At 36.4% G+C, this 24,783-nt stretch overlaps 5 protein-coding genes across 6 annotated transcripts; 1 reads left to right on the top strand and 4 right to left on the bottom strand.

Annotated features, from left to right (window-relative positions):
• LOC18610732 (vacuolar protein sorting-associated protein 35A) lies at nucleotides 2,266–9,475 on the top strand. The gene is made up of 21 exons (XM_007046572.2): nucleotides 2,266–2,542; nucleotides 2,681–2,777; nucleotides 2,917–3,040; nucleotides 3,419–3,604; nucleotides 3,984–4,071; nucleotides 4,273–4,329; nucleotides 4,446–4,535; nucleotides 4,661–4,783; nucleotides 4,921–5,055; nucleotides 5,168–5,284; nucleotides 5,559–5,798; nucleotides 5,894–5,959; nucleotides 6,175–6,264; nucleotides 6,505–6,594; nucleotides 7,041–7,130; nucleotides 7,388–7,456; nucleotides 7,552–7,632; nucleotides 7,751–7,858; nucleotides 7,945–8,048; nucleotides 8,621–8,734; nucleotides 8,827–9,475. Exons 1-21 carry the CDS (start codon nucleotides 2,450–2,452, stop codon nucleotides 9,035–9,037), a joined length of 2,373 nt encoding a protein of 790 aa, XP_007046634.2. The 5' UTR covers nucleotides 2,266–2,449; the 3' UTR covers nucleotides 9,038–9,475.
• On the bottom strand, nucleotides 9,686–11,138 carry LOC18610733 (ubiquitin-conjugating enzyme E2 28). 2 transcript variants are annotated; one of them, XM_018128769.1, is made up of 5 exons: nucleotides 10,815–11,138; nucleotides 10,584–10,664; nucleotides 10,354–10,481; nucleotides 10,153–10,257; nucleotides 9,686–10,053 (listed from the first exon to the last, which is right to left on the bottom strand). In XM_018128769.1, exons 2-5 carry the CDS (start codon nucleotides 10,651–10,653, stop codon nucleotides 9,910–9,912), a joined length of 447 nt encoding a protein of 148 aa, XP_017984258.1. In that variant the 5' UTR covers nucleotides 10,654–10,664; nucleotides 10,815–11,138; the 3' UTR covers nucleotides 9,686–9,909. The 2 variants fall into 2 exon arrangements, with proteins under 2 accessions (XP_017984258.1, XP_007046637.1); XM_007046575.2 differs by lacking the exon at nucleotides 10,815–11,138 and having other exon boundaries at nucleotides 9,687–10,053; nucleotides 10,584–10,771.
• LOC18610734 (rac-like GTP-binding protein RHO1) lies at nucleotides 11,798–14,551 on the bottom strand. The gene is made up of 8 exons (XM_007046576.2): nucleotides 14,347–14,551; nucleotides 14,048–14,248; nucleotides 13,392–13,479; nucleotides 13,173–13,282; nucleotides 13,011–13,074; nucleotides 12,673–12,737; nucleotides 12,469–12,534; nucleotides 11,798–12,377 (listed from the first exon to the last, which is right to left on the bottom strand). The coding sequence occupies exons 2-8, from the start codon at nucleotides 14,144–14,146 to the stop codon at nucleotides 12,276–12,278; spliced, it is 594 nt and encodes a 197-aa protein (XP_007046638.1). The 5' UTR covers nucleotides 14,147–14,248; nucleotides 14,347–14,551; the 3' UTR covers nucleotides 11,798–12,275.
• Nucleotides 15,877–18,719, bottom strand: LOC18610735 (3-dehydroquinate synthase, chloroplastic). The gene is made up of 8 exons (XM_007046579.2): nucleotides 18,219–18,719; nucleotides 17,955–18,105; nucleotides 17,704–17,871; nucleotides 17,393–17,619; nucleotides 16,947–17,070; nucleotides 16,529–16,591; nucleotides 16,307–16,450; nucleotides 15,877–16,218 (listed from the first exon to the last, which is right to left on the bottom strand). Exons 1-8 carry the CDS (start codon nucleotides 18,566–18,568, stop codon nucleotides 16,087–16,089), a joined length of 1,359 nt encoding a protein of 452 aa, XP_007046641.2. The 5' UTR covers nucleotides 18,569–18,719; the 3' UTR covers nucleotides 15,877–16,086.
• On the bottom strand, nucleotides 21,727–23,879 carry LOC18610736 (jasmonate O-methyltransferase). The gene is made up of 4 exons (XM_018122409.1): nucleotides 23,796–23,879; nucleotides 22,853–23,257; nucleotides 22,476–22,748; nucleotides 21,727–22,283 (listed from the first exon to the last, which is right to left on the bottom strand). The coding sequence occupies exons 1-4, from the start codon at nucleotides 23,862–23,864 to the stop codon at nucleotides 21,936–21,938; spliced, it is 1,095 nt and encodes a 364-aa protein (XP_017977898.1). The 5' UTR covers nucleotides 23,865–23,879; the 3' UTR covers nucleotides 21,727–21,935.

Consider the following 24,783-nt stretch of genomic DNA (forward strand, 5'->3'; position numbering starts at 1 on the left):
CCGGGACAGTGGGGAAATTGAAAGTAAAAAGCATGGTCATAAGGAAAGGCATGAAGATGAGAGGAGCCAAGAAGATCAGATAGGAGGAGACCATCAAAAGAGAAGAGAAAATGAAATTGAAGAGCATGGTCATGCTGTGGGATCCCAGAACTCTTCGGATAGCACCCTTAACAGCAACAAGAGACAGAAGCTGAGCTCGCCTCCTAGCAGTGGGCATAATTCTGGGTGACTCTGTTTGTATCTCTTTCTTACCCGGGTGAGACTGTTTTACTTGTTGGGTTTTGTCTGCTTCACATTGCCTTCTCAAAGGCATAAAGATCCTGAAAGTGCTACCCAGCAAGGAACAGCCTTGCTCCACCTCGGGAAGGATTGATGATGCCTATGTTCAAGGGATGCATTAACCTGCTCCTATACCAGGCAGAGAACTGGAAGAACATCCTTGTTCAAGCTTAGCAAAGAAAAACCTTGCTCGCATCTTCTGTTGCATCAGAAACTCTTGCCTCAAAAGTGGGGTTAAAAGCGGCAAAGATGCAATGTTGGCTGGATCGAGTCAAATAAACTCAAAAAACTTGGTCACATGCTTGCTACTTGCATGACGCTCTGATACATATGCTCTGCCCCTTTCTCAAAACCATTCTAAAACTGTGTCCAGAGGAAAAGGCGCACAAAGAGCTGAATGGGGAAAACTAGAAACACAGTGGTTATACCCTTATTTGTTCTTTGGTGCTGAAAGTGTGAAGGGTTTGTTGCCAACATTTCAGCTCCTTTCTTCCCTTCGGTGCTGGGGCGGCTAGCCTGACAGAAAAAAAGGGCATTGATGTATCATTTCACAGGTTCAATTCTTTTGGCTCGGGCTCCCCTGCAGAAGGCATGAGGGCCGGCCTGGCCTGGTTTGGGGAAGGGCATGCAGTGATTGCACCCACATGTGAGATTCGTCTCATGCTTGGTGATGCAGATGCTCCGTCCAACAAGTCTATTTACACAAATCTCGACTCAGCTGATCAATAGTTTTTTCATTTTTTTCCCTCCATTAGCTGTCTTATTGGGAGCTCAAAGCATTCCATTTGGTTTCCGCTTATTGGAATCCAATTGAGCATTAATTGATTAAGTCGAGCTTTCAAATTCAATTTTAATTTATTATTCTGATTATTTTTTATTTTTAAAATTTACATTTAAACTAATTGAACCAATCAAATACTTGAAAAGTAATATAAATTTTGTAATTAAATTGATTTTGAATTCTCATTTTTTTTTTGTTTTAAATTTAATAAATATCCCATGATCAATGAATTTCTATTTATAAATATTCTACCATCACTTTGTCACATAATTAATAAACATTTTTTTTGAGTAAAATATCTAAATATTTTTAAATTTTAATCAAAATTATACAGAAATTTATTAATTTTAAAAATGAACATTTCACTCTAAATATCTAAACAGTATTAATATTAAATATTAAATATTTAAAATATATTTTTTTATTATTTTTTTTCTCTCCAGTCGACAGATAAGGTCTCCTTACATTGACAGACCATCCATCTCTACCTTATGCTCCCAGATTGGTGCTCCTTAACAGCACTAGGGCTCCCTAGGGAGCACCAGATATGACGCCCGAGGGCCCCAAATTGGGCTCCCCAGAAAAGCACCGAATCTGGTGCTCCCTAAGGTGCCCATTCTTTGGGCACGGGGTGATTGATTTTTTTTTTAAATAAAAATTATAATCTATTTAATAATAATTTTTAAAATTAATAAAGAGTAAAATGACTTTAATAATATTATCATGTTATCAAATTAATGAAAATATCGACAATTAACTAACGACAAAATTTATGTGTTCAACGAAAATATTTTTTTAGACAAAAGTGATTGAATTTTTTAAAAAAAATAAAAATTATAATTTATTTAACAATAATTTGAAATTATTAAAAAATAAACTTATATTAAAAAGATTATCATGTCATAAAATTAATAAAAATATTGATAATTAACTAACGACAAGACTTATGTGTTAAGTGTTTATTTTATAAATTAATAAACTTTGTCTAATCAAAATTTTTATAGATATTTGAGTATTTTATCTTTTCTTTTTTATTAGGGATAAAATTAATAACATATATTTTTAGATAAATAGGAATTTTTGTATATAATAAAAACAGGGGAGGGATAAAATGATAATTTTATATGCAGTTTAAATATCTTACCATCGACGGTCCAAAGCCCATCACAAGACGTCGAGCACTATCAAAGGTGAAGATCTAAGCGGAACATAGACCTGAGTAGCAGAGGATCATTCCGATCCAAAGGAAGGCTGGGAAGGCAGTTGAGGACTCGTGAACGAAGCAGGTCAAAACGCAACCTCGATAACAATTAGGAAGCGTTTTTCTTAGTAAGAAACAAGAAAGCGAAATTAAGATTCGGAGAGACCAAAACCATCGCGACCGTGAAAATGATCGCTGACGGAGTCGAAGACGAAGAGAAATGGCTCGCCGCCGGCATCGCCGGCCTCCAACAGAACGCTTTCTACATGCATCGCGCTTTGGTAACTCTCCTTCTCATTACTTCGTTAAGCCTTTGCTCCTTTGGCAATTGTTAGTTAATTTGAACATATAAACCCTAGTTTTTCGCCGAAAGTGAAAGTTTGGCTTACGATGTTTGATTATTTGTGATTTTTTGTTAGGATTCGAACAATCTCAGAGATGCTTTGAAGTATTCTGCTCAGATGTTGTCTGAGCTTCGAACCTCGAGGCTTTCCCCTCACAAATACTACGAACTATGTTAGCTCTTCTCTCCTGATCTGATCTCCATTATGTATTAGATTCATTAGTTGTTGGATGGATTTCGTTTTCAACTGCGATTTTGATGCCGATGTGAGGTATGTTTTTTTTTTTTTTGAATTTGTGGCTGATGGTTCAGATATGCGAGCATTTGATGAATTGAGGAAGCTGGAGATGTTTTTTAAGGAAGAAACGAGGCGTGGTTGTTCCATTATCGATCTGTATGAGCTCGTGCAGCATGCTGGCAATATATTGCCTAGATTGTAAGAACAAATCACATTCAAAGTGTTTCATGTGTGCTTGCTTAATTCATCCAGTGTATCAATTGGCTGCATGCTGTTATATTCATGTGTAATTCTTTTCCAATAGTGTGCAAAGTGGATATGAAGCAGCTTTTGTGTGAGTTGATGTATGCTAACTGGATTTTTGTTATTTAGGGAACTTGCGTTAACTTAGATATATGTACCATTCGGAAGTGCTCTATGTTTGGTTCGTATGGAGGTTGTGTGAAATGGTTCTTTCTGGCACTAATTCAATTATTAAACAGGAAAAACATGTGCCTTCAGTTCTCTATACTTTTGAAAGTTGGGAGTTGAGAGCATGTAATGTTTAATCTTGACAAGTCTTGTGGTCACTTTCAGGTATCTTCTTTGTACTGTAGGCTCTGTATATATCAAATCCAAGGAAGCTCCTGCTAAGGATGTTCTCAAAGATCTTGTTGAAATGTGCCGTGGCATTCAGAATCCTGTGCGCGGGCTCTTTCTAAGGAGTTACCTGGCTCAAGTTAGTAGGGATAAATTGCCTGACATAGGTTCTGAGTATGAAGGGTAAGAAATTAGTTGTTTTCCCCCTATTTTTGGTGAAAAATGATTTGGCTAGCTGATACTTTAGTGTCTTTCTAGTTATGTTTGTACCCAATATCTTTTATCTTTGAATCTCCAATTTTATCAAAATCACCAGAATTTGAATGTTGTTCTCTATCATTTACGTGCTATCTTATGTTGGCATGCTACTTTTTCACTAGAACTGTGGGTACTGAATTGATTGACCAAATTATTGATCATGTCAAGCCTGTTTGTGATTTTGTTTACCGGCTGATCTAATTGGTTGGTTAATGGACGAGTTAAATATTCTTCTCTTTTAACCTTTAAGCTGGTTTGTGTGTTGGGATTGCCTGATCTGGATTATCTTTCTTGATTCCTTCAGGGATGCAGACACTGTAGTGGATGCTGTGGAATTTGTTCTTCAAAACTTTACAGAGATGAACAAGTTGTGGGTGCGAATGCAGCAGCAGGTTGGTTGAATTGAAATATCCATGGACTGTTCCTGCTCTCATGTTTGGCATGCATGTATCACAATGCATGCATGCCATGGAGGTAAAACTATATCATGAGGGCATGATTTCTGGTCATGCAGGTGTTATTGTGCTTGTCAATCATTCATACTCTTAGCTGATCCTGAGTTGAGGCTTGCTGTCGGGCTTTCTGGTCTGCAGGGACCTGCCCGAGAAAAGGAGAAACGGGAGAAAGAGAGAAGCGAGCTACGCGATCTTGTAATATCTGTGACCCACATCTGGTAAATTTCACTGATATAGTGTTCTGTACCGGTTTGAAGTATGCTTACGCAAGGTTTGCCTGCTCCTCCACTTGCTCTTGGATTTTTAATTAGGTTGGGAAGAATCTTCACGTACTCAGTCAGATAGAGGGTGTTGACCTTGATATGTACAAAGATACTGTTCTTCCCAGGATCCTTGAACAGGTTCGATTTGTGCAGACACAAATGCTATTAGTTTACTCCTGTGTTCTATCTTGGAGCTTATGATCTGTGACTTTTGCTTGCTAATCATCAAGCGATGGGTTCTGTTGTTTCAAATATCTTGACAGGTCGTCAATTGTAAAGATGAGCTAGCTCAATACTATCTAATGGATTGCATAATTCAAGTTTTTCCTGATGAATACCACTTGCAAACTCTTGATGTGTTGTTGGGTGCTTTCCCACAACTTCAGGTGTGTCATAAATAGATTTTTTTTCTATCATACACATGGATCTGTGTATTTCTCCAATTAAAACTTATGATATAAAAGCAGCAATTTATGCACACCATATGAAATTCTAAACTCTTTGCTGCCTTTTGCTTTTTCAGCCAACCGTTGACATTAAAACAGTGCTATCTCGATTAATGGAAAGGCTATCAAATTATGCTGCTTCAAGTGCAGATGTGTTGCCTGAGTTCTTGCAAGTAGAAGCTTTTTTGAAGTTGAATAATGCCATTGGAAAGGTAAATTTTGTGTATGTAGATAATTCCTCTTAGACTAACCTGATTAATGGTTTATGGTCTTTTTGTATGTGACAATTGGAATAATCAGTCGTATACCTATGTTATGATGCAGGTGATAGAAGCACAACCTGATATGCCTATCCTTGGGGTGATAACTCTATATTCATCTCTTCTTACATTTACTCTCCATGTCCATCCCGATCGGCTTGACTATGCAGATCAAGTGTTGGTATGCTACCTTCTTGTATGCATTATGCATGTTCACATTAAGGTTTATGATTTCATTGCTCATAAACTAAGATCTATTAATATGTTAAATCATTTGGTTTGATCTCTTCGCAAATAATTAATTATGAAGGTGAGCCCATGCCATTTGATTTTTATGGTGGCACTTACAATCTTGATTTATGTAAAAAGAGAAAGCTATTTAATCACTTGTTTCTACAGTCATCTGTTTGTACAAAAGTTGCAAATCAACTTAACTTCACCTTGTTATTGTTCAGGGAGCATGTGTTAGAAAACTCTCTGGCAAAGGAAAGCTTGAGGACAACAAAGCAACAAAACAAATTGTTGCCCTTTTAAGTGCTCCGCTTGAAAAATATAATGACATTGTTACAGCATTAAAGCTTTCCAATTACCCTCGTGTCATGGAATACCTTGATAGTGAAACAAATAAAGTCATGGCAACTGTGATAATTCAAAGCATTATGAAGAACAAAACTCATATCTCTACTGCTGACAGGGTATGTTTATAATTTCATTGTTTACATTTTACCCTGTCTTTCAAGATTGCTTTTTAGTTGAACTGGTTTCTTGATCTTGTTACTTTTTGTGATAGGTTGAGGCGTTGTTTGAACTGATAAAAGGTCTTATTAAGGATCTGGATGGGACTCTTGATGATGAGGTTATTATGATTTATTTGTCTTCATATTTATATTGTTTTAACTGTTTCTAGTTTTTAATGGTTCTTTTTAAGTATGTTCACCAATATGCATGACATGTGCTTAATCCCAGCAACTTGGATTAATATTTTTCTCATATTTCTAGTAAGCTTTAGATTGACCCTTTACAAATGGTGTTCTTACTCATTTAATTGCTTGTTTGCTTTCTCACATTTAGGTTGATGAAGATGATTTCAAGGAGGAGCAGAATTCTGTTTCACGTCTAATCCAGATGTTGTATAATGATGATCCAGAAGAGATGTTTAAGGTATTTGATTGGGTGAAAGCATTTTTCTTCTCATAGTTGTATAGGTATGATGAGACTCGATAATCATATAGATCAAGTGCATCTAGCAGGATTTCCTTCTGAACATTTTGCTGAGTGCAAAAGTTCTCTTTTTCTTTGATGTAGCCAATTGTTACCGCAACAATTACATAGAGTTTATCCTGAAAGTTCGTATATTTTCTTCTTCTGAAGTATTTCTGAATTTTATGTGATAATTTGTAGATAATATGCACGGTGAGGAAGCATATCTTGGCCGGAGGACCAAAACGTCTATCCTTCACTGTCCCTCCCCTTGTTTTCTCTTCGCTTAAGGTTTGTTTCCATCTAGTGTGTTATGAATTTGCAAGTTAAGACTAAATAAATATTACTGTTGATATCTAAGCAGATATTGGCATGTAAATTATGCAGCTTTTATGACTTCTCACTGATGCACTTTAGAGAAACTTAAGAAATTTGTCTCATGAAAGGGGTAAACCTTGTACAAACAATTAAAATCCAGATATTAAAAACCATTAAATTGAAATTTCTTCTTTAAGTATTCTGAAATTGCAATTATACTTGAATATACTTAAAATTTTCAATCTTTAAATCCTGAAAAGTTACAGTAGAAAGCTATTCCCCCTTGCCACCCTCTTTACTTTTTTTCTGTTTCTGTACTTGGGCTGCAGTTAACTGGAATTTTGTTGAGTCTCTGCACCTTTGGTTCTCTCTTTTTTTTTAATGAAATTAACCATAACTTTTTGTGCTTAATTCGTTAGTTGGTCCGGCAACTACAAGGCCGAGAGGAAAATCCTTTTGGAGAGGAGGAATCAACCACACCAAAGAAAATATTCCAGCTTTTGAATCAGGTCAGCCATCTGTTTGTTAGAACTGTGTTCAGTCAATAATGCCTGCTTGGGTGTTTGGCTGTAGTTTATGGCCTATATGATTGGAGTTGAAGCATGAATAAGTTTTTAATTTCTGATCATGGTGCATTTAAATTTTCAATTTATGAAATGTATTGGACAAAAATGTATATTTGAAGGGTTCTCATGTCTATTCACTCCCTAGTTTTACCCAGCACATTTTTAGCATATTTGGTAATATTGGTACCTCTTGGTTTCAGACAGTTGAAACTCTCTCTAACGTTCCAGCCCCTGAGTTGGCACTACAGTTGTATTTGCAGTGTGCTGAGGTACATGGTGTTTAGACCTGATATGTATTTGAATCAGAAATTAGATAATCATTTTTTTCTTATATTGTTTATGATGGATTTTGTTTATTGATCAGGCTGCAAATGACTGTGATTTAGAACCTGTGGCATATGAATTTTTCACGCAAGCTTACATTTTATATGAAGAAGAAATTTCAGTAAGTTGGTCGACATCTGAGTGTTAATGCCTTGTTATGGAGTATCTTCAACTTACATGACTATAACACATGGGAATTGCTAATTGACATTGCTTTTTGCTAATGTCTGCTCTTCTAGGACTCCAGGGCACAGGTGACTGCAATACATTTGATAATTGGAACTCTTCAAAGGATGCATGTCTTTGGTGTTGAAAATAGGGATACTTTAACACACAAGGCTACAGGGGTAATCTTTCTATTATTTCATTTGTTATTAAATTAGCTTAGCATCCTTCAACTGTAAACATGACTTGAAGCCTTGTATTTGAGCAGTATTCTGCAAAACTTTTGAAGAAGCCTGATCAGTGCAGAGCTGTTTATGCATGCTCACATCTCTTCTGGGTTGATGATCAGGACAACGTGAAAGATGGAGAGAGGTATGTTGACCTTTATGTCTATACTTTCATGCCTGCATGTTGTTATTTGCAAATCTTTGAAAGGATATGTTAATCTTTACATGCCTCTCCAATATTGTGCTCCCCTAGCCCACATTTCCCTGTGGTCATTTCATGGTTAATGTGGGTAGTTCAATGAGTTTGCTAAGTTGGAGAAGGTAGCACTGGATGGGCTAATCACTGTTCAGATGTCAGTCAATTATATATTCAAAAGAATTATATAACCTGTGAGCCTCACTGCCTCGTTTAACCCCCCCTCCCCAGAGAAAAAAAAAAAGGCCCTGGGCTTGGGTTGGGGTTGGACTGATATCATGTATGACTGTATGTCCCTCTGGAAAGCCTGCTAAATAAAGTGGAAGTGGGTTTTGAGTTTCAAATTCTTGTAGTCATAGACTTTCAAAAAAGATGTCCACTTATACAAAAGCTTGAACTAGAAACTTTCATATATGTAAGTTATTTTTTCTGTTTCTAGTACTGTCTTTTTTTGTTTGTAGACGTTGATATTTGGCTACACATTCTTGGGTTTTGTTGGTCATTTTGTTCCTTTTAACTAGGGTCTTGCTTTGCCTCAAGCGGGCATTGAGAATTGCAAATGCTGCTCAACAAATGTCCAATGCAGCGAGAGGTAGCACTGGATCCGTCACACTCTTTGTCGAGATACTGAACAAGTATATTCCTGCAACACTCATTGCCATGAACTTCTACTTAAGTATTATCCTTATTATTTATCATGGAAACTCCAACCTCACTGTATTGGTAGGTATCTTTATTTCTTTGAGAAGGGGAACCCCCAGATCACTGTTGCTGCAATCCAGAGCCTGATTGAATTGATTACAACTGAGATGCAAAGTGACTCTAGCACACCAGATCCAGCAGCGGACGCTTTCTTTGCCAGCACACTCCGATATATAGAGTTTCAGAAACAGAAAGGTGGGGCAGTAGGTGAAAAATACGAGCCTATCAAGGTGTGACTGCTCGATGACCTGATGTTGTTCGAGAGATCCTGGTGGAGTTAGTTTTTAAGTGTGGACTGCTACTGAGATCATTATCTTTGAATTTGTTTCGTCCAGTTGATGAAATCGAGTTTATAGTCTATGCCTCTGGTGGTTAACATAGCGATTTCATGGGTCATGTGCAATGTAAGAAATCTGTAAGCTTATCATGCTAGTGCTGTTAACCGGTTTAGGTGTTGAAAGTTAGTTATAACCACATCTTGCTTTCACTTTGGTATATTCTTGCCATTTTTCATAATTCGAATGTTTACTTTCGAATCGTTTAATGTTGTTTATGAAACATACTTAGATTCTTCTCTCTCTCTCTCTCTCTCTCACTGTGTGTGTGTGTTAATAATGGGAACATTGTTTACCCTGTTTCAATGCCAAGATGTTCTGCGTAACTCAGTTTATTCATTTGATTCTCTGCTTATACTACTAATCTTATGATCATATTCTTTTTCTGCCATATTGTTTGGAAGGTGCCCTTTCTTGCATTTTTTTCTATTTTTCTGCTTTGGTCTAACGCTATCACTGAAAGTAGTCTGGTCAGGAACGGATGGTATATGTTCCAGCCAACTCCAGCCAATAGCTGTAACGTATTTATCATGTAATTTGAGTGTTTCCATCCATATCTTTAAGGTAACATCGTTTACGTGGAAAGAACACAACTTTTGTACTCAAAGATCAATATCCTTAAGCCATTGCCAAAACGAGACCGATGGGTCGATACTAAAGCCAATTTTATTTTATTGAATTTATTCGGATTTATCCGAGACATGAGTTCGGAGATGTTCTTGGCAATCTGTCCAACGCTAAAACAAGCTGTGTCAGGACATGTGGGTGGTGGGTCAGCCCATTGCGTACTTGTGAGTCCAGCTACGGGCCATGGTCTCGTACTTCATTCTGTCACTCTTGTATATGTGAGCAATCTCAGTAACAAGTGGATCGTCAGGATTTGGGTCCGTAAGCAGGGAACATATCGAAAGCAAAACCTGCAATTTTTTACCAAATTTTAATCCTCTGTATTCTCTCGGTTTGTGAGATTGTGATTCTCAAAACGGAAAATCTCAGTAGCAATTATTAGTTATGACCTTGGAAATGGTGAGTGCGGGACTCCACTGCTCCTTAAGGATATCTAAGCAGATATTCCCACTGCTGTTTATGTTCGGATGGAAAACTTTGGTACGAAAGGCAACCTGCCATGTTTTATTCATCGTTAAGACGGTAAAAAAAAAAAAAAAATTCGGGAAGGGAGCTTCGTGATGGCCCAGAGTTTATGACTGTTTTTTTACCTTCGGAGGCTTGAAAGGGTAGTCTGGAGGGAAATGGATGGTGACAAGGAAAACCCCACCGCAGTAAGGGCTGTCACTCGGGCCGATTATCGTTGCTTGCCAGTGGAACATATCTTCTGCCACAGGACCTGAAGTTTCACAGCATAAAAACAAAACTTGTTGGAATTAGGAAACAAGTTGTAGTTTCTAGTCGTCTGGTGTTTTTACTGTTTCTTGATTGTTGCGTGTACCTGCACTGCACGAAGTTGGAGGGTCTCTCTGCAATTCCTTGAGCTCCTTGAGAATTCTCTTGGATGCCATCGGAGAGATATCTGATAAACAAAAAGCTTCTTCGCTTAGAAATTCCACACGACGGCAGGGAATGTCTATTCAAGGCTGGTGATCTCTGGGATATCCCTGACAGCTAACTATACTACATTCATTTATAATTATATAGTGAGAGGTCAGGTAAAGGAACGAACCTTAGGAGAGTGGTCCTGGTGATTTCATTGCGTGGGCGAGAGAAGTGGATGCAAACTTCAAGAGTATAAATTCCAAGAAAAGAAGTTAGTGAACTGAGAATCGTCCATTCATTCTGCCCCTTGTTTTCGACTTCTCGTTTTCACATTAAGTTAACCAAAAAAATGCAACTTTCAGTCCCTGTCGACAGATTAACTAAACAATTAGTAAATTAGTTTAGATGCTTTCAAGTTCCCAGCCTTGAAGGTCTTATGCTCTCATTATCCTAAGAGAGGGGTTGATAAATTTGACTTTTTAACTTTTTAAATTGCAAAGGCTTTTTCTTCAGCACCATGATGTCCTCCTACCAATAATTTTATAGCATTAGCCTGTCGACAGATTCCATCGGCAACTAGAAAATGCTTTCCACGAAAAGGGTAAGGAATAGGGTGATAGCGAGGGACTTCGATGAGTCCCATTACGCCATAACTTCAAAAGAATCTATCAGACTCGCTGCTTTCCACCACGTCCAGCCAATATTCATTTCACCTTCCCAATCCAAAGAAAAAACCCAAGGGCGGCATGCCTTCATTGGTCAGACATCTCAAACAAATAGCACTTTTCTTGGGCCTTATCCTGTCACGTGCCAGGACTTGGACTCAATTCCACATCTCAAACAAATAGCACTTTTCTTCGGCTTTATCCTGCCACGTGCCAGGACTTGAACCCAATTCCATTCGGTCTTAAATTCTGGAAACTGAACTTAATAAGTCTCGAAATGTACAAACCAACGACAACAAATGAGAGAAAGGAAGAGAAGATAACTAGAGAAATGGAAAAGGTTATCTTCATTTCTCTATTGCTTTAATTGTTTTCTGGGTTTCAAAACTTTTTCAAACTCGATTTTCCAAATTTAAGGTCGCACAGAGTCAATACGTGACAGTTAAGCCAACTTCAAATCTACTTCTCATACAATGAATTCTGACCAAAATCTGGTTTTGGAATGTGAATGAACAAGAGTGACAGGATATTAATTGCATAAACTGATCAATGATACGAAAGAAAGGGACCCATATACCTATCAGAAACAAATAAGTTGCGACAAACTATGCACAGAAGTTGAAACCAACAAACATACCAAGCATTTCAAAAACAATACAAGAAACAATGAAATTTACGGTTGTCCCGTGCAATTTCCTAACAGGGTAGTTCCAGGGGCATTAATACATAAAAACAATATCAAAAAAGTGGAGTCGAGAGAAGGAGCCGGCATCCATCAACAATTAGAGATTCACAACAGTTCCAATAAAGTAATACCAAGACCACCAGATGCTTCACAGAGATCCTGAGCTGTCAGCTGAGACTATAATCCAGGGCTTCTAAAATATCTTCAAGAGCAAGGGGAAGAGAAACAGAAAGAGTGGGGTGAAACGGACTGCAAATGGGACGGAAGGCCACGATCTTTTTACATTTTCATTTTCCAATCACAATATGGAGCAGGCCTTCTGTGCTTTGCTCTTCTTTTTTTTCTGCTTTGGTGGTTGAAGGACAACTCGGATGGCTGCATCAAAAACTGCCTTCACATTCTGCAGTGAAGTCAACAAATCTCTTATACATGATGCATATTCCAGTATAAATGATGCATATATATGAACACATTACCAAAACAACATATACCTGCTGCGTTTTGGAACTGCACTCAATATAAGCAGGTGAACCAATCAGCTTCCTCAGCTCCTCTCCCTTGCAGATGGGAAAGAAAAAAGGCGAGGAAGGGTGAGGGTCAGATAATTGCAAATAATAAAAGTCCAAGCAACAGGAAAAGGAATAATAACTGAATAATGTTTCAGGAAAAGTATGGACCAATTGAAAAATCTTTACCTGGGCTGTAGAAATGGGCACAGCTCCAGGATGATCAATAAAGAACTGCTTATCGTCCCGAAGATCTGCCTCATTTAAATACAAAAAAAGAATGAAAACTAGAATGCACACACTAACATCTGCATGTATGGACCAGTGGATTATTTGAAATGACTCCAGCTAAATTATTTATGATTCCACTAAAAATTTGTAGCACAAAGTCAGAAACATAAAACATCTGAAATGCTTCCTTCATCTAGAGAACATTGCATGATAAAAATTTTCAAAAGGAAATATAACAGAAGATATAATGAAAGCAAAATCTTTGCGGCTAAAGCACACTTAATGTTTTAACTTACCAAGCTTAGTCCCAACAAGAACTATTGGAACACCAGGGGCATAATGTTTCAACTCCGGAATCCACTGGAAACATGCCAAGCAAATAATTATCAGCAAACAATAAATTTAAAGTCAGTGTAAAAAGCACTTCTCTTTTTGAAATTTACAACACTGCGCTTAACCTTTTTGGAGACATTTTCATAACTGGCCTTGCTAATAAGAGAGAATGCCAATATGAACACATCTGCCCCGCGATAACTCAAAGGTCTAAGTCTGTTATAGTCCTCCTGTCCTGTAGGCCAGAAATACAAATGTAGACCCATCAAAGGAAACACAAATCTGAACAATGCTTCTAACAATGATATTTAAGAGAAAAAGGCAGAGATCAATGTGCAAAGTACCTGCAGTATCCCATAACCCCAGATTAACAGTACTCCCATTGACAACAACATTAGCACTGAAATTGTCGAAAACAGTTGGCACATAATCCTGTTTTTCACCACAATGAAAAATGTAAGAAAAAGGATAAACATATTCTTGGCATCAGCCTCCAATTGTCAAGACTCTTAAAATGCGTATCAAGATAAAATACACAAAATTGGAATCACAAAAGAGCCTGAAAGCTTGTTTGGCAATTAAAATGTTAGAATCCTATAATAGATTAGGAATCAAGAGTAAAGAGAGAATTTTCACATTTGCTTATGAAGTTAGCTACCATAAATGCTCCTTTTTCCTTCCACTTCTTCTGTCAAAGATCCAAATGCGGTATCCCATAAAGCCAGAAAATTAAAAAGTGCTTTTCCCAAATCGAATTCACAAATAAACTCAGCTCAACAAACATTTCCAAACAAAAAAATCATCTTTAATTAACGAATCCTTACTCAACCCCAAAATCAGACAGCAAAAAAGAACCTTTCAAAATTGAACAACAATATGCCTGATTTCTCTTCACCAATTCATAAAATTTCCATATATTAAAAACCAAAGCCCTAATTTTTCCGAACAGAAACAAGAACAATTCAAGCCTAAAAAAGAAGGGAAAGAAAAGAGGAATTACAGTAGGAAAAGTGTTGCTGGTGTAAGAAATCAGCAAACAAGTTTTGCCAACAGCACCATCACCAACAGTCACGCACTTTATAAACCTCGAAGCGCTCATTCTCTTTTCTTAGCCTCAGATCTTAACACCTGAGGACAAAGCTCGAAATCCTCAAAATTCTTCCTTCTTCCTTCTTCTTCTTCTTTTTCTTCAATCATACATCTGTAATCGCATTCCCACCAATTAAACTTAAAAATTGAAAACAGAGAGAACGATTGAAGGAAAAAAAAACAAAAGAGAAAACTACAGAAAGAGCTAACCCTGATAGGGAAATGGAAAAGGGGAAATCTCTTTCCCTTTCTTTTTTCTTTTTCTTTTTCTTTAATTTTTTTTTTCTTTTTCCTCTTTGGTTTCGAGTTTAGAGGTTCTGATTTTTGGGTAGAGAAATTATGCCGTTTGAAGCGTTCATTGAGGGAACCATTCTTCACTAGCTAATTTTCTCTTCTTTTTTTTTTTTCCCCTCTTTTATTTATTTTTTAAAATTTCTTTTTAACGTGTTAATCGGCGGACTATTCAGTCATTCTCAATTTCATTGAGCCACGTGGCTTGGTTCGTTTCCCTCTTCACGGTGAACCCTCAGCTCCTACTGGTTCCTTCAACCTTGAAATTGATTAATCATAAACAAATATTTTTTTAATATCTAATAATGATCAAATTATACAATTAATATTTACACTCTATCAAAAGTAATAGATTTAATTTCAGTGCAATAATTTATAAAATTTAAATCTTTACATTTCTAAAATTAATAATTTTAATTAATTATTAACTATATTAAAATTTTTTTATTATTTATATTGATATAATATTTGATTATATTGACATGATATATTTTTATTGGGGGTGATATTAAATTTGATGATATGACGTTTAAAAATAATATAAAAATTATATTGATATTGTCAAATAAATATGAATTTTAAGTGATAATGTAATGTTGATGTAACATTACTATATTATTGATGTAATATTTTTAAATAAAATTAAAAATAAATTGAATACGCTAAATTCTAATCTTGCCTTTATGTGTTATACTAGTGTTATTATCATTATTAAGTCCATAGATTAGTCTTTCAACATCATAGAAAAGGCAGGAATAAAATAGCTTGTTGAGTTGGTATTCTTCAAACATTAGTGATTCCTCGAATCAATACATTAGCATTTAATTATTGATTGTCGTCTCATAAATAGACAAAAATAAAAATTCAATATTTCTACGAGGACATTATCATTACGATTTAATTATAAAATATGTTTAATTTTCCATCATAATCATGACTTCTTTTGTCTTTGGAAACTCTTAAGAGTACTATAATCTAAATTCATGGTGCACCGAACATTTAATTTAGTGACAGCTAAATCAAATTCATGTTGTGCATCCTTTCTTATTTTCACCTTTTGCGCTTCAAACATTTCCCTTATAATTAAAGTTAATAAAACTTTATAGAATGGCTTAACCAGTTATATTCACAAACATATATATATATATATATATATATATTAAATCAACACTATAATTTTTTACCCTAAAATTTTCTTATTAGCTTTGGATAATTACACAAATCCAAGTGCAATGGGAGAAACTGCGGAGATACTTTCATAGGCCCAAACAGACCAAGAAAGCCTTTCATTGTGAATACAGTACTCTGTAAGCATTTTGGGCCAAGAAACTACCAAGTTCTCACCCTGCACAAGCTTTTTGGTTTTTCAAAGTGGCAGGGCACAGGATTTCTAATTGGATAATTGCAGAAGTAAATAAATAGTAGAATGAAATGATAAAAGAAAGAAAAAGAAAAAAAAATCTATTAGATGCATTTTCATTTTTATTGAATGCCATAGATACTAACTTAACAAGTTGGTATAAGCCTTTGCCAATAAAGCTCAAGAAAAAGAATCCTAGGTATGATAAACACATAGCATGACCATATCGATACACGACCCAAGGATTTGGATGAATGATTTGAGTAAAGCTTAAGACAAACAATGAATAAAATCTGGAACTATGACTTGCAAAATGCAGAGAGTGTATCAGCCAGTGCCTTTCTATCATAATCCCCAGTGAAAACACAATTGCCAGGAGGGCCTTTCAGAAGGATAAGCCTTAGCAGCCCATCAGCTACCTTCTTATCAACCTGCAAATAACCAAATTGTACATATTCGTCAAGTATTAGAGAAAGCAATTTGAGATTTACAGGAACAAGGAAAGCTTGGCTCTCTTACCGCCATGACAGACTTGAACATCTCCACAGTCATGGTTTCAGGAGGAGCAGTGGGTAACTTAGCCTGCAGTAAGATATCCTTAACTCGTTTGACAAGTGAACTGTCAATCCAACCAAGGCGATATGACATGTCAACAGCCATGACCTGAGATTAGCACACACTGGAGTTTAGCACAGATGGAGCGAAGAGGATCAAAAAGAAATGCAATAACAAATGCAATACCATGCCAGCTGCAATAGCTTCTCCATGAAGCCACTGTCCATATCCGAAGCCAGTTTCTATTGCCTGGAAAGAAACATGAAAACATCAGGGAAAGGGAAGCTCTTGCAATATGGTGGGAATACAGATCCCTTTAATAACAAGAAAAATTTCCAAAAGTAAACACAATAAATTTATCCAATCCTCTCCCCACTGCAAAAAAAGAGTATAATTGCTATGAAATGACACTACAACATCTAAAATTGCGAGTAACTCAAATTTTTATACAATTTTACAACCATTCCACAAATTCCTTTTTGGCATTCCAAACCACACAGTCATACAACATAAACTCTAAATAAGATAAAAAAATACTTTATAAAACTTTGATTTGCAAGTTATACTTGGAAGAAAAAAAAAAGCATACAGATATAAAACTTACATGACCAAATGTATGACCCAAGTTCAGCGTAGCCCTCAAACCACTTTCCTTCTCATCTAATGACACAACCTCAGCCTTGTTTTCACATGATCGCTTTATAGCATAAGCCAACGCATTAGGATCCCTGCAATGATCAACACCAGATTACATACAGGCTTGAAGAAATATAGCTTGTAATAATTAGGAAAGAACCACACTATAAGACCATGGTTGGAGTAGACAAGGAGTGGTAGGTGAGTCCAAAATATTACAAAGCACACCAGTGAGCAGATTTGATTATGTGAAAGGACAACACAATGTATATTCCTAGAAGCTTGAAATGACAAATTGACAATGACCATTTTGAATTTCACTTGTTACAGAAAGTCCTCACAGTTTCACATTTCAGAAGAAGTTTCAATTTATTCAAATGTTTAACTAGTGTTCTTTCAATAGGCACTGCATACCTAGCCAACAGTTTCTCCATGTTCTTTTCCTGCCACTCGAAAAACTCAGCATCTCTGATGAGCCCATACTTTATAACCTCTGCCAGACCTGATGCCAGTTCCCTATCTGGCAAAGTGCCCAATGTATCTGTGTCTACAAGCACACATTGAGGTTGGTAGAAAGCCCCAATCAAGTTCTTCCCAAGAGGATGGTTTATGCCAGTTTTACCTCCAACTGAAGAATCAACCTGTGCATAACAAAGTCAAAAACATGAAAAGCAATGCACACAATGTGAAAATTATCTATAAACGAGCCATGAGTATCAAGAGACCTGTGCCATAACAGTAGTAGGAATCTGGATAAAATTAACACCGCGAAGAAAAGACGCAGCAGCGAAACCACACATGTCACCAATCACACCACCTCCAAGGGCAACAAAAGTAGATCTCCGGTCCAACCGTGACTCGATGGCCTTGTCAAGAACTTTCATAAGAGTTTCCTATAAGCACAACTATTACTATTACTTCCATTGAGCTTAGCAGCAACAATGCCTCAAAATCAAAAAGTTAACGAAAAACCCACCATGTTTTTGTACTTCTCTCCATCAGGTAAAATCACATTTTCAACAGAAATATTGGGGTTTCCTTTTGTTAAAGCATCTACGACTTTATCCAAATATAGTGGAGCAATTGTGGTATTAGTTACAACAAGAACTTTCTTCCCATGAACATGCCTATCAAAAAAACGACAATTCATTAACACTTATGCACCACGAACCACTTAACATACTCTTTTCAAAAATCAAAAAACAAATAGCTAGAATTCTCTCTGAATGGATTAACTAACTTTTGAAGAAGTTCAGGTTCCTCAAGCAAACCGGACCCGATGTAGATCGGGTAGCTCCTATTACCCAAATCCACTTCAACAATAGTGGGAGCTTTGGAGCTCTTTTCACCAACTGACTGATCCATCACAGGAATTGCATTGGCGCAAATCCTCCCCCTGATTCCACTCGGTCTTGACAAAGCAACTCGGCCTGGATTCAACTCACCAGAACTCGAACCCCGGAAAGAAACCTTGGCGGGCTTATTAACCCGCAGGAAAAAGTAGGAGGAGTTGGCGTTCAAGTCAGACGACGACTTGGTATTGATTTTGGAAGAGAGAGAAAGAGACAAAGCGTTCGTCGAGCATGCCATGAGGCGGGTTTCGGGTTCGGGTCGGGGGGGCTACGCGAGCAAGGAGGAGGGAGGGCCTGGTTTATAGTTTGTGGTAGGAAGAAACATTTGTTTGAAGAATAAAAGGAAGGGGAGATGTGTGGGTAGGTGAGAGCGGCAGCTGTTGTGAAGGGCGATGGCTGAAACGGATGGCCCCGTTTCGTGAGAGATAGGGGGTTGGTGGTGTATCTCGTGATATTATCACTTCATATCTCATGTTTCATTTCTTAGTTCTCGTGAGAAGTAATAACCTCTAATTTTGTGCTAATATTATTGTTTTATAAAATATAGTATTACTTACTCCTTATTAAGAATACTTTAATTCAAATATTTAACATATTTTGTTTTTGAAATATGTTTTCAATTACAAGACTAGTATATTTATTAATTTTAAGATATTCGAACCCCAATTTAATTAAAATTTAAGTACTTATATTTTATGTAAATTTGATTAAAAATTAATATTTAATATGTGAATCAAATTAATTCTTAATTTACAATTACATGGTGTATTTTCAAAATGAAAAATTATCTCCCTTCATATGAAAAGTTATAAATAAAAAGTTAAGATTTTTATATGAAAAATTGTGATTATTAAAAAGCCTCATCAATTAAAAAAATTATATTATATGGTGTGACATAATATGATTAGTGAATTATTGATAGTTTTTTATATAAAATATTATGTCTCTTAGTAAAAGTGACATTTGAAAAAATATTTTTAAATTTAAAAATTATAAAACAATTAAAAAACATCGATCTATACTAAAAAAATTAAACATGAAAAAAGTATAATTGAAAGATTTTATTTTATAATATAAATAATTATTGAAATAATATATTTATTCAAAAATTATGTCTTGTACCATAGAAGTGCCTTGTCTGAGATGAAAATCCTTCCATTTGTTTATTAGTGGATTTGCTCTATCAATCAATTCCGGGGGCACCTATATATGGATACTTTTGCATGTCAGGAACATTTTTTAGGAACCTTGGGCTCTAAAAATGAGCGTGGCTTAGACAGTGCATTTCCCAAAGAAACAAATAAACCGATCTGAGAAAGCCAACGAAGGCTAGAACAAGAGTGCACGAAATGCAAGGTTTTTGATTGGAAAAGCCTTCCGTAGGGAGAGCCAGGGACACTCGCAACGTACACTGGCCCAAACCCAGGTGGCCAGGTCCATTGTCTTCCCTTAGTTTTTCCTGAAATGCTGTCAAAGACTGGAAAACGGTGTCGAAATCATTTCGGGGAAGGTCATTCACAAACACACGAAATTCTGGTGCTGATAGACCAAGTTGACAGCACCTTTTGTAGATGATGCTTGTAATCTCGGAACTGCATAGAAAGTACTGTTTGGTCCTGACGAACATCCGAGGTCTGCCATGGTGACGGTTTCTGGCAAGTTGGTGCAGCAGATATCTAACACTGCTTGCTTGAGCACCGGCATCGACGAGGAAAGACCAGTAGTCTATAACAAGAAACAAAGATACATACTATAGGCAACGAAAAGTTACAACATCTGATCATGATCTAGTTTGCATGGCCACATAATGGTTGCATGGTTTCGAATAGCAAAAATTACAAAGTGTAGAACAGAATACACATAAAAAGCTTAAAAGACAGAATGATATGAGTCAGTTTATCAGATAAGGCACGCTATCTAGCAATTATTTCCTCAACAGGTAGCAGAATAATTCTGAATCAAACTCAAGCCTATGAGAATTTATAGCTCCTGCCTTGGTGCATTGGTGCCTTTGGTGTTTGGCCCCCATCAGGGGTCCAACCATAAAAATTTTCGCTTTCAAACCAAAAACATGAACCCGCTTATCTTGGAGCAGTGTTTCCTATAACGTGCGATGTGCAGAACTTTCTGAGGGACGAATTTTACCACTTGGATTAAACGTTCAACTGCTTCTTTGCCATAAACATAGGAGGGATGAATGTTTTGACAGTCCATAACCATAATCCATTTACCATACAAGCTAAAAGGTCCACTTAAGATCTGCATATACGTACATAGGTTACATTTATGTTGGCAAATAGATAAATTTCCATGCACATCGGTTATAGCAACACTCTGGCTTTAGCTTTATTCTAGGGGAAGTGTGGCATAATTTTGGAGGCAAAAGGAATCAAGCAGCTTCTTCCCAGGAGAGGGGCCATAATGGTGTAAGGGCCGAGTGTACCTTGTTGTTGGTGTTGAGCACTCGGCCCCAAATATCCCTCCTAGGGGTACCCTACACCCCTAACCCACATCCCATCTGCACCCCTCTCGTTTGCCTATCTTCTTCATTTAATATCTCTGCATTATTTTCTCAAAGAATGGGAAGAAAATAATAGCTGCTATATAATTCATATCCATGTTACAAATTACAATGTCTAACGGGGTATTTTAAAAGTATTAAATATATAATTAAATAAAAATATATTGTTTATTAATAAAATCGAAACTATTATATGTATTTATGAAATCAACGATTAGAGGTGTTCAATGGTCAAGTCAGACTTGCAACTCGACTTGACTTCGAGCGATGGCCATAAATTTTAGATTCAATCTTGTTCTAATTTATTAATAAATAATATATTTTTATTTAATTTAATTTAATTTTAAAAGTTTTTGTTTGAAAGATGTATAAAATATAATGTTACTTACTCCTTTATAAATAATACTTTAATTCAAATATTTAACATATTTTGTTTTTAAAAATATATTTCAAATTATGACAGCAGTATATTCACTATATTCATTAATTTAACAAAAATTTTTTTTCGAATTACGACAATTAGTATATTCACTATATTCATTTGATTTTAACAAATTTAATTTCTTATATCTTATGTAAATTTGATTAAAAAAATTAATATTTAATACTCGAATAAAATTAATTCTTAATTTATAATTCCAAGTGACTAGTTAAAATTAAAAATTATATTATTATTTTCCTTGAATCTTGTCCCCTAACGGTTAGAACGGTCGATCTTGGTGTAGGTTTGATCCATCTAGGATTCTTGCTTACTGATGATAATCTGAAGTTGATTAATTTTGATTTTTTTTTTTGGAGAAGAAGAGAGAACCGAAGATGAACAATGCTACTGTTGACCATGGACATGGAGTCAATCATTCTACCTGCAAAAGCTGTGGATTTAACTGTAGTTCTTGCCCAAAATGCTCATTAGATTGATTCACCGGAAGAACAAGATTCAAAACCATGTTTTTTCAGAAGAAAGCACCTGGAAGAACTAATTTACCAACAGAAGAAATCAATTTCATCCGAAAACTTTTGCAAGCAGAATACGAGAAGCAAATCCTGAGTCCTGACAGAGGCAACAGAGCAACTTTCTTTGATATCAAGTTTTCCTGATTAAAGAAATAACCAAGCTAACATGCTCCACTTCCTTGGTATCTGCAGCCATGATTTCAATAAACCTATGAAATAAAGGGTCCAGGATATCTTCCCCAAAATGACTCCGAAACATCGACTCATTGACTGCCCTGATGGCCTTCGCCATTCGTTTAGCTGTCGTTGCTCTGTCATCTTTGATTCCTCCATTGACAGAATCCCATGGTAATGCTATGACCTCAAGACGATCGAGGGTGAAAGATCCTTCTTTCTCTATCTCAGCTTGAATCTCTTCTGGGTGAGGTTCGTAATATGGGGTGTTGTAGGTATCTAACCTTTCCTCTTCGACAAGGCCCTGCATTTGTAAAGAAACGATCTAATTAGCTAGTTCTAGGAGGCAATGGACGGACAGAAACTTGAATACATGTTAAGTGGATTGTCTTTTCTGTTGATTTAGGGGAGTCTTGGTCTGATTATTGATCCTACCATGTTGTTGCCATGGGAAATTATTCCTGGAGAGAGACACGAAAACATTAAGAGCATATACCTCTGCGACCAAATCCTGAAATGCCTGACCAAGGTAGTCCCAGAGTAAACAGCTTTCATCTGAGGTTGGATCTGCTGTTGTTCTGCCCCTGAATGTCAAAACCATGCGGCCTTCTGGAGCTACTTCTTCTGAGCGTAACTTGAGAAACAAAGAGAAATCCTTCCGAAACTGAGTCAAGTAGGAATTTATCACGGCAGGTGGACTTGTCTTTGAGATGAAAATCTTCCATTTGTTTATTAGTGGATTTGCTTTATCAGTCAATTCCGGGGGCACCTATGGATATTTTAGAATGTCAGGAACATTTTTTAGGAATCTCAGGCTCTAAAAATGAGCATGGTTTATACAGTGCATTTCCCAAAGAAACAATATAAACCGACCTGAGAAAGCCAATGAAGGCTAGAAGAAGAGTGTACGAAATGCAAGGTTTTTAATGGGAAAAGCCTCCCGTAGAAAGAGCCAGGGACACCCGCAACGTACAATGGCCCAAATCCAGGTCCATTCTCTTCCCTTAGTTTCCCCTGATATGCTGGCAAAGACTGGAAAACGGTGTTGAAATCATTTCCAGGAAGGTCATTCAAAAACACACGAAATTCTGGTGCTGATCGACCAAGTTGACAGCACCTTTTGTAGATGATGCTTGTGATCTCCGATACTACATAGAAAGTGTTTGGTCCTGACGAACATCCAAGGTCTGCCATGGTGACGGTTTCTGGCAAGTTAGTGCAGCAGGAATCTAACACTGCTTGCTTGAGCACCGGCATCGACCGGGAAAGACAAGTACTCTACAACAAGAGAAAAAAAAAAAAGATATATACACTATAGGCAGGTGTATCACGGTATCAGATAAGGCGCGATATCAGCAATTATTTCCTCAACAGGTAGCAGAATAGTTCTGAATCAAACTCAAGCCTATCAGAATTTAGCTCCTGCCTTGGTGCCTTCGGTGATTGGCCCCCATCAGGGGTCCAACCATAAAATTTTCGCTTTCAAACCAAAAACAGGAACCCGCTTATCTTGGAGCAGTGTTTCCTATAATGTACGATATGCAGAACTTTCTGCAGATCAAGACATATAACATGCCAAATATGAGCTGCACTTTTCTTCCTGGCAGTTTCAACATGTCAATCAATAAAACAAAATTCACTCTACCATAGTCAAGGATTGGCCATGATCTATAGTCTATAGGGCGTTAACTGTCAACTATGTTCAGCCTGAAACAGGCAGGGGGCCTGCTCTTTCAGGGAAGCCATGCACCACCCTGGAGAAGCCATTTTTGCACTCTGATGACTTTCCGGAAACAAAAAGGGCGAAGAAACTGACCTGTCCTATTGAGTTATTGGCGTAGCTTTGCTCTCCACTCCCTCCATTCATGCTGAGAATTTGCTCCATTTTCTTGCTTTCCTTCTCCAAGCTTTCTACCCATATATCTATTCTAACCTTGGGAAGCTCTCTTTTTATCTTCAGCAGCATAGAGTCAACCACAGTTTTGGTTACAAAAATTGGAAATATAATTATGGAAGAAAAACCAAAATGATTATCCTGTCTGCAATTTTAATTAAAATGAATAGTATTTTCACTATTTCCTCAATCCTAACGACTTTAATTTGTTCTTGCTATGATTAATTTTATTAATTAGATTATTATTATATTATTTAGTTGAAGCAGATTGCCCCAGTTTGCCTGCCATCTTTGGTATTTTATTGATTTTACCAGCTCATGTTCTTCCAAACACCAACACCAACACGCTTCTTTTTCTATAGTTCCATACATATCCATGGGCAATCTTTTTTTTTTTTTTAAAAAGAGAGATAAATATATAAAGATTAAATAAGACATTTGATTTGAACTTGTATTTGGATTGTTCCCAAATAGTGCAACATTGGAAGTTAGAAGGAATATGCTAATGGTTTGCTATCCATCTCCCATTTTGGAACATTTGACATCTTTTAATTAAAAATATTTTTAATGTTTTATTTTAAGTGCTTTTCAACTTCCGATGATTTCATCTATAAAAAATTATTATTTTTTTAATATAAAAATTAAACTATCAAATATAAAACTCAACAAATTAATTAAAAAAAATTTACGTCTTATTATCCTAACAATTCGAGTTATTTTTGTTAATTTTTTTACGAATTCAACTAAATTATCAATTTACTTTTAAATAAAAAATCCACATATTTTAAACTTAAAGTGCTTGCTTTCTCAATCGGACAATCAATCATTTGACCAATCAAACGAAAAGAAGTGACCGATGATTAGAATCAGGCCCACCGTAAACAACATACTCTGGAGCACACATTAACAT

This window comes from Theobroma cacao, chromosome 1 (assembly GCF_000208745.1).
Source record: "Theobroma cacao cultivar B97-61/B2 chromosome 1, Criollo_cocoa_genome_V2, whole genome shotgun sequence".
NCBI classification, from domain to species: Eukaryota; Viridiplantae; Streptophyta; class Magnoliopsida; order Malvales; family Malvaceae; genus Theobroma; species Theobroma cacao.

Bases quoted from the DNA above. Each gene is read 5' to 3' on its own strand.
- LOC18610732 (XM_007046572.2), top strand. From the start codon at position 2,450: ATGATCGCTGACGGAGTCGAAGACGAAGAGAAATGGCTCGCCGCCGGC. The intron at 4,072-4,272 runs GTTGGTTGAATT...TCTGGTCTGCAG, and splicing joins GGGTGCGAATGCAGCAGCAG to GGACCTGCCCGAGAAAAGGA. The intron at 7,457-7,551 runs GTACATGGTGTT...TTTATTGATCAG, and splicing joins TGTATTTGCAGTGTGCTGAG to GCTGCAAATGACTGTGATTT.
- LOC18610733 (XM_018128769.1), bottom strand. From the start codon at position 10,653: ATGGCATCCAAGAGAATTCTCAAGGAGCTCAAGGAATTGCAGAGAGAC. The intron at 10,482-10,583 runs GTACACGCAACA...GTGAAACTTCAG, and splicing joins TCCAACTTCGTGCAGTGCAG to GTCCTGTGGCAGAAGATATG. The intron at 10,258-10,353 runs GTAAAAAAACAG...AAAACATGGCAG, and splicing joins ACCCTTTCAAGCCTCCGAAG to GTTGCCTTTCGTACCAAAGT.
- LOC18610734 (XM_007046576.2), bottom strand. From the start codon at position 14,146: ATGAGCGCTTCGAGGTTTATAAAGTGCGTGACTGTTGGTGATGGTGCT. The intron at 13,283-13,391 runs GTACTTTGCACA...TCTGGCCTACAG, and splicing joins GGGGTTATGGGATACTGCAG to GACAGGAGGACTATAACAGA. The intron at 12,378-12,468 runs GTATATGTTGTT...ACTTCACTGCAG, and splicing joins GCAGTTCCAAAACGCAGCAG to AATGTGAAGGCAGTTTTTGA.
- LOC18610735 (XM_007046579.2), bottom strand. From the start codon at position 18,568: ATGGCATGCTCGACGAACGCTTTGTCTCTTTCTCTCTCTTCCAAAATC. The intron at 17,872-17,954 runs GTGGGTTTTTCG...TTGTGCTTATAG, and splicing joins GAGAGAAGTACAAAAACATG to GAAACTCTTATGAAAGTTCT. The intron at 16,451-16,528 runs GTATTGCATTTG...TGCTAATCTCAG, and splicing joins AAGCTATTGCAGCTGGCATG to GTCATGGCTGTTGACATGTC.
- LOC18610736 (XM_018122409.1), bottom strand. From the start codon at position 23,864: ATGGAGCAAATTCTCAGCATGAATGGAGGGAGTGGAGAGCAAAGCTAC. The intron at 23,258-23,795 runs GTCAGTTTCTTC...CTCTTGTTGTAG, and splicing joins CCAATAACTCAATAGGACAG to AGTACTTGTCTTTCCCGGTC. The intron at 22,284-22,475 runs GTATATGCTCTT...TTACAAATGCAG, and splicing joins TTCAGGATTTGGTCGCAGAG to GGCCTTGTCGAAGAGGAAAG.